The sequence below is a fragment of the Haliotis rufescens genome, unplaced genomic scaffold (assembly GCF_023055435.1).
Source record: "Haliotis rufescens isolate VD_foot unplaced genomic scaffold, xgHalRufe1.0.p SCAF_14, whole genome shotgun sequence".
NCBI classification, from domain to species: domain Eukaryota; kingdom Metazoa; phylum Mollusca; class Gastropoda; order Lepetellida; family Haliotidae; genus Haliotis; species Haliotis rufescens.
The window spans coordinates 181117-189326 of NW_025963824.1; the positions used below are offsets into that span (position 1 = coordinate 181117).

General features: G+C 40.9%; 1 protein-coding gene across 1 annotated transcript; it reads left to right on the top strand.

Annotated features, from left to right (window-relative positions):
* The first annotated feature begins 2261 nt into the window (after window positions 1-2261).
* On the top strand, window positions 2262-3455 carry LOC125379275. Its single transcript, XM_048395541.1, has one exon. It carries the CDS (start codon window positions 2262-2264, stop codon window positions 3453-3455), a length of 1194 nt encoding a protein of 397 aa, XP_048251498.1.
* Window positions 3456-8210: the final 4755 nt, after the last annotated feature.

The window sequence follows — 8210 nt, forward strand, 5'->3', positions numbered from 1 at the left end:
GTTATAAAGGTTAGTAATCATAATTAATCTGTATCAATCTAAACATTATAATTTCAATCATTAGTATAAATCAAGTAATAAATAATAAAATAGGTTTGAAATAACTTGTAAACATAAACAAACGATAGGTTGAGTGAATGAGGTGAGTGTGATGAGATTAGGGTCTGATTCATGAGTATTGCTTATCTATACATATATTTTATATTTCAATGCATTGGTTATTTGGTATTTTGTGTATTATGGTATTTGATGCATATTTGCTATTATTTAGTAAATCTGGTGTATTTCTAGACTTTGTACATATCTCTCTAGATGTATACATGTATTTATTGATAGTTGTATGAATGAATGACTGAAGTTGTATTTCAGTGATGCATGTATATGCCGTGATTGTATATGTTATTTACAATATTATAATAAATATTGTATCTGTATTTAGGGTCATGTGACTGTCGAATGAGATGACTGGCAGAAGGCATGTTACACTCTCGTGTCACACACAGGGTATGTTTTGTATATAGTTTATCTATATAATATGTTCATGTTGTGCATTCATTATGCATAATATGATTATGTCATTATTTAATGATTTCCTCAGTTATGCGTTTAATAATGTGTAATTATATTGTCTTTGTATATGAAGGTACATCTGCACTGTTTAGATATCGAGGCAGAAATATATTTGCGTATCTGCTGTAATGATGTAATCAGTTATTAAGAAGCAGATCGATTCTTTACATTTAATGTGTTATTGTACATTTATTCTGAAACATGTGATATATTGTGATTTTAAATTGTTTCAGGAGTGTCTTCTTTATGCCTTCAACTGAATAAACTGATATTCTCACAAACCCGTGGACTGTAATCTCTTGCGACTAAGGGTTACATATAAGGTCTACAACATTGGAGCCCCCAGTGAGGATTCAGCGGTGTTCCAGCGTCTCAACATTGACCAACATAGACTTGATGATGTGCTGCTAGGTATATTTTTGTGATGTGCTTCATAGAGACAAACTGATATATCAATTTGATAGCAGTTTCTATAATTGATTTTATTTTCATTTATCAATAACTGGATAAGTGATTGACTTGTGATACAGTGATTCGGTTTTCCATCCACTATGACTGAGTCCATATCTACTTCCATCAGATGAATTGAAGATATCTCCAAGAATAGTATACATTTCTATCATTACTTCTGCATTTATATTCTGTATAAGATTTATGTTTTGATATTTACATTTGTGTGACATATTTATATGCATACATTTATCCTTGTTTAAACACCAGCAATTATGAATAATTATGCTCTGTTTATAGTGTTTTTTGCATTTAGTTTTGATGCGCTAATTAGTTGGGTTTTTTTGTCAGTTGAAGAATTTGAGTTGTCTGAGTGTGTATAAATTTGATTAAATTTACTTTTAAATTTTGCTTCATCAAAACTTAGTAAAAAAGCTTAGTATCATCCTTTAAACAAGCTTACTTAATTTAGTATATTATTCAATTCAGTATTTGCACATTGCACTTTATTGCTGCTGCGCTATACTAATTAATTTAATAACATCTCAAATCCCCTCGTTGACATTTAGTTGGGCTTTTGTGCTTTTGGTTCTTGTTTTCTGTTTTTTGGTTTATATTTTGCATCAGGTCACAAGGTGTTCTGTTTATTTTTTGTCGCGTTTCTCGCATTTCTCTGGTCGTATGTTGTGTGCTCGTGTTGTCGCGTTGTTGTCACGCAGTGTTGCATCAGCTTGACGTGATATTTTCGGGCAGAGCTGTCGAAATTTGATGCTGCATTCCGTGTTTTTACATTGAATACAATATAAAACTTGGGTGTTTGTGTTATTCTTTTGCAATATTCTCTGAATTTAATTATGTTTATTACCTGATCTCAATTAGTTAAGTAATGTGCACTTCAGGTAGTTTAGTTTAGTTTACTTAGTTTAGATGTAAGTACTTACTTAGTTTAGTTTGAGTACTCAATTACGGTTTCATTCTTAGTTTAGTACTGAGTCATTAGTTGCCACGTGGTATTAGTGTATTTTTCACTCACTTACAAGCATGTAAGCTTGCCACATATTCCCTCGCACACAAACAGTTAGTTTGTGCTGTTAGTCTATAACACTTATTACTTCTACCACAAACTCCGTTGTTTGTGCTGTTCACCATTCAACATATTTTTTTCTGTTTGTGCATTTCTACTTTGTGCTACATTTTCACACAGGAGTTTGTCTTCGTAATTTCACTGGTGAATCTACAAAATGGAATTTAGCAAAGAGGAAATGGAAAAGATGATTGTTGCCTTTGAGAAGGCAGGATTGAAACCTAAAGCTGATACAGCGGAGGGTTTCAAAGACTGGATCACTTCTGTCTCAGAACAGGAAGTTATAATTAAACAGGAAGTTGATCTTGGAGCTAGTGCTTCAGTGGATGATGTTGCTCCGACTAATAGTACTACACAACAGAAGACTGTCAGTACTCACGCATATCACAGCTTCCCTAAACTTACAGTATTTAGTGGGGAGCCAGGCAAGGATAGTGAATATGACCTTTGGCGATATGAGGTCGACTGCTTGATTGAGGCCAAAACACACAGCAATGAGGTGATTCTACAAGCCATACGGAAATCCCTCAAGGGTGAAGCTGCTCTTTCAGCAATGAAGCTTGGTCACAAAGCTTCAATTATAGACAACCTATCCAAGTTGAAGAGTGCTTTTGGGACACTTCGAAGAATTTCTGTACTCATGTCCGAGTTTTACAGTGCCACTCAAAAGGATGGTGAAGATGTCACTGCTTGGAGCTGTCGTCTTGAGAGATTACTCTACCAGTTGGTTTGTCAGAAGTCTATATCTCATGCCGAGCAAGATGAGATGTTGAGGTCAAGGTTGTGGGATGGCTTGAATCCTTCTCTTAAGGAACTAGCAGGCTACAAATATGAGTCTCTCAAGAATTTTGATGACCTTCGTCTATGCCTAAGAGAGTTGGAGTTGGACTTGCATCGTGGGACTGTTCCTCAACATAAAGGGAAGCAAGCTATGGTGAAACAAGCGTCTTCTGAGAAGTCAACAGAGCCTGACCACTATTCTGAACTTAAAGATATGTTGAAGCAAATGAAGTCGGAGATTACTGGCATAAAGGATCATCAAACTCAAATGACGACACAAATCAATCAGCTTCAGTCAGGGCAACCAGATGTTAGGCCCAGAGGTCGTGGTAGATCAGGATATCGAGGTGCTTATGGTTCCACACAGGACACATCAACGTCAGTGAATCAGTCTGAGAGTGCCTCTGGATCAGATATTCCTCCATCTCAAGAGAGTATACAGCAACGACCACTCCCTGTTTGTTGGAATTGTGGTTATCCTGGTCATCTTTCATATGGTTGTCGTGTCCGACAGGATCATCGCCGGAGACCTTTAAACTCCAACAGGCCTATGGGCAGGGGGCACTCCTAGGCCAAGATCTACGCCCCAGAGGACGACATGTCATGGACAAGCTTGTGGGTCATTCTAATGAGGTCAAGCTACAGGTTGAGGGTGTCACAACCAGAGCTTTACTTGAAACTGGAGCGACAGTGTCTCTTGTGTCTCAGTCTTTTTATGATTTCTTCTTGAATCATTTACCAATTGAGCCTTTGGGTTGCATGTTGAATATCGAACATGCTGGTGGTGATTCTTTGCCTTACATAGGTTTTGTTGAGGTTGGAGTCAGTTCTGATGGTTGTGGTCTTGGTGATTGTGTCACTTCTTGTTTGCTTCTTGTTGTACCTGATACTAAGTACAACCATAAGGTACCTATTTTACTTGGCACAAATGTACTTTCACGTTTGTTGGGTGAGTGTAAGTCTGCTTATGGTGTTCATTTTCTTCAATGTGCTGACCTGTTTACTCCTTGGTATTTGACATTTCGGAGTATGGTTGTTCAAGATAAGGAACTATCGAGGAATGGAGGAGTACTTGGCTACTTGAAGTCATCAGAGACAAGCAGAGTGATGATTCCACCCAACTCTCATGTCACTATTAAGGGACAACTATGCCATAGCGTACCCTACCGTCAAGTATGTGCCCTTATACAAGCTACTCAAGACTCAGTGTTACCCAGGGATCTTGATGTTGCACCTACTCTATTGACCTATGATCACACCAAGCCATATGACATTGATGTACTTGTGTCAAATGTTACCACTCAAACAGCTGTTGTACGTCCTAAGGATCTATTATGTGAGCTTCAGCCCGTCTCCATAGAAGGAATGACACCAACTATGCCTTCAGATCCTGATACTTTGCTTGACCAGATAGAGTTTGACCGTGATGGACTTACTGAAGATGAGATAGATCAAGGACTTGGAGTTATTCAGCGCTTCAGTAATATATTCTCCAAAAGTGAAGATGATCTTGGTCACTCGTCACTTGTCCGACATAGGATAGACCTCATAGACGACACACCTTTCAAACTACGGCATCGTCGTATTCCTCCTGGAATGTTTGAAGATGTAAAGCAACACTTGAATGACCTATTGTCTGCTGGAGTGATAAGGCCCTCACACAGCCCTTGGGCATCAAACATTGTTCTGGTTAAGCGCAAGGATGGTCGTTTACGACTTTGTGTTGATTACCGCCAGTTAAATCAGAGGACAATAAAGGACAGTTATGCATTACCCCGTATAGAAGAGCTTCTTGACAGCCTTGGTGGGATGAAATTTTACTCAGTGCTGGACATGAAGAGTGGATACTACCAGGTGGAGCTTGAGGAAGAACACAAACAGCGCACAGCATTTACCGTAGGCCCACTTGGGTTCTACGAGTATAACCGAATGCCTTTCGGTCTGTCCAATGCTCCCGCCACCTATCAGCGCCTCATGGAGAAGTGTTTGGAAGGTCTGCATCTCTGTATTTGTCTCATCTACCTGGATGACTTATGAGGAGCTATGAGGAGCATGTAGAACGCCTCAGACTAGTCTTCCAGCGTCTCCAGGAGTGTGGCCTCAAACTTGCTACTAAGAAATGCACGTTTTTCAAACGGAAGGTCAGGTATGTGGGATATATAGTGTCAGCTGAGGGAATTGAAGCAGACCCAGACAAGATCGACAAGATCAAGAACTGGCCTGTTCCCAAGAACCCTGAGGATGTTCGTCGTTTCCTGGGTTTCGCAGGGTATTACAGGAAATTTGTACAGAACTTTTCAAGGATTGCACGTCCTTTGTCGGCCTTGATGCCCTCCACACCACAGAGGAAGAGCAAGTCACGGAAGCATGTACCTCCAATTGACTGGCAGTGGGAAGAAGCACAGCAGTTGAAGTCCTGTCTGTCAAGTCCTCCAGTTCTAGGATATCCAGACTTTTCTAAGCCCTTCTAGCTCCACACAGATGCCAGTGCTCAGGGATTAGGAGCTGTTATATACCAGGAGCAAGATGGGGTATCTAGAGTTATAGCCTACGCCAGTAGAGGACTCACACGCTCGGAACGGAACTATTCAGCTCACAAATTGGAATTTTTGTGCCTCAAGTGGAGTGTGACCGAAAAGTTCCATGACTACTTATATGGACACGAGTTTTTAGTCTTTACAGACAACAACCCACTTACGTATGTGTTAACTACTGCAAAGTTAGATGCCACAGGACACAGGTGGTTGGCTGCTTTATCCATGTACAACTTCACCATCAAATACAGACCTGGAAAGTCTAATGCGGATGCAGATTCCTTGTCAAGATTGCCAGTTTGTGAAGAAGTCAGCAGTGAAGTTGTTCACGCCATCTGTGGGAAAGTGCAGGTGTCCAGCTTGGTCGTGACCATCTGTTTGTCTGTTGATAGCATGTCCAAGGATGATGTTTCTGTTGTTGAGGAACAATGTCGAACCAATGCCAAGGAGTGGAGTAAGACTCAGCGTAGAGACCCAGACTTGTTAGACATTATTGATTCTCTTGAATCAGGACAGAGATTGGACCGCAAGATGTACAGAGATAATCCTGTTATGACTGGTCTGCTCAAGAACTACAATCATTACAAGCTTATTGAGGGTGTTCTCCTAAAAGTTACTGTGACAGCAGATGGTACTCAGGAACAGCTAGTTTTGCCTTCAAGATGTAGACTTGCTGCACTCCGTAGTTTGCATGATGACTCGGGACATCCTGGCAGAGACCGCACTTTATCTCTTTTAAGAGAGAGATTCTATTGGCCAGGCATGGCACAGGATGTTCAGAAACACCTAGAGTCTTGTGACAGATGCGTAAAGAGGAAGGCGACCACTGACAAAGCACCACTAGTTAACATCGTGACCACACAGCCCCTAGAGCTGATATGCATGGACTTTTTGACTATCGAGGCATCCAAAGGAGGTCACCAGTATGTGTTAGTGGTCACCGACCACTTTACCAGGTATGCGCAGGCCTATTCATGTCGGAATACCTCAGCAAGAACAACAGCTGAACTATTCTTCAACCATTTTGTTGTACATTATGGTCTTCCACAGAGAATACATTCCGACAAGGGTGCCAACTTTGTAGGAAACCTCATGACTGAGTTGTGCCACCTTTTGCACATTGAGAAATCTTCCACTACCCCATACCACCCTATGGGTAATGGGATGTGCGAACGATTTAATAGGACTTTGTGTAACATGCTCGGTACTTTAGATCCTGAAGCAAAGAAAGACTGGAAGACACGTGTTGGGCCATTAGTGCACACCTACAACAGCACAAGGCATGAGTCTACTGGGTACTCACCTTTTTATCTTATGTTTGGCCGACACCCAAGGCTTCCAGTTGATGTTGCTTTTGGTCTTGACATACAGCCAAGCAAGCCAAGAACAACCTTACAGTATACAAAATCCTTGAAGGAAAGGTTGGACCAGGCCTACAAGTTAACATCCCAAAAGGCAGATCAATCTTGTAGTCAGCAGAAGGATTTCTACGACAAACGTGTGAGAGCTGCAGTTCTGGATGTTGGCGATAGGGTGTTAGTACGAGTTGTGGCTTTTGAAGGACGTCATAAGATTCAGGACAAATGGGAAGGTGACATTTATGTTGTGATCCATCAGCCTAACCCTGATGTACCTGTCTACACTGTCATGAAGGAAAATGGACAAGGACGTAAAAGGACCCTGCATAGAAATTTGTTACTTCCTGTGAGTTCTCTTCCACGTCAAGACGTCACACCACCTAAGCCTGCTCCCAGAACTAGTGTTCCTAGACAAACAGTAGTTCCTAGAAGATCAAGGAGAATCCAAGGACAAGACCCAGATTCTGATGAAGATGAGGATGATGACTTCATAGTTGTTTCCACTCCATCACAGCCGTCAGTGTCAACTTCTAGAGAAGTTGATAGGCCAACTGAAGTTAGAGTAGATGAAGATAGAGCTTCTACTTCAAGTGATCAGGATGTGGAAGAGCCTGCAGATTCTGTTCAGGAACAGGATCAAGAGTCCGATGTGGATCAGTCTGAGGATCAGTCATCAGAATCTGCAACCTCAGACACAGCTTCTGTACCAGAGGATGTCACTCCTGCAGTTCAAGACCAGGATCTAGAACCGATTAGAGGATGTGACTCAGTTCCCCAGGTAGCTCCTAGACCAGTACCAGCTCCTAGACGCTCTACCCGAGAACGGAGAAAGCCTCAGTGGATGCAATCTGGAGATTACGTAATGCCTGCTATCACTGATGTTCCAGAGGACTGGAGAAGTCGAGCTGATTATCTACTTTCACTGATAGGTACAGGAGTAGTAAATGACGTCACAGCCAAGAGTACGCTTTTGTCCCTTATTTCCGGTCATGACAAATGATGTGGACATCATTTTGCCGAGGGGAGGAAGTATGTAGTAGGTGTTAATTCTGCAGCTTGTAAATATGTTAGTATTTTTAGTGTAGATAAAGTAACTTGTCTTTTCTATTTCAGCTTGTTGATTCAACAGAGGGTTGTGTCATTTCCTGGTTTCTATCTATCATTAGTTGTGTCCTTATCAGTATTTGCTACTGATAACTTTCTACTGGGTCAAAGGTCAATGGTCCAGTCTATTTTACTTCCAAGGGTGTTTTGTTCTATTGTTTGCTCGTCATTAGGGTTACCTGTTGTGAGCCAATTAGTATACCTTTCAATTCAAATCCCTTTCTCACCTGCCATTGCTAATATTATGCTGCACACACGCCTGCACTGCACAGCAATGGATTGAGCATCAAGTTATAAAGGTTAGTAATCATAATTAATCTGTATCAATCT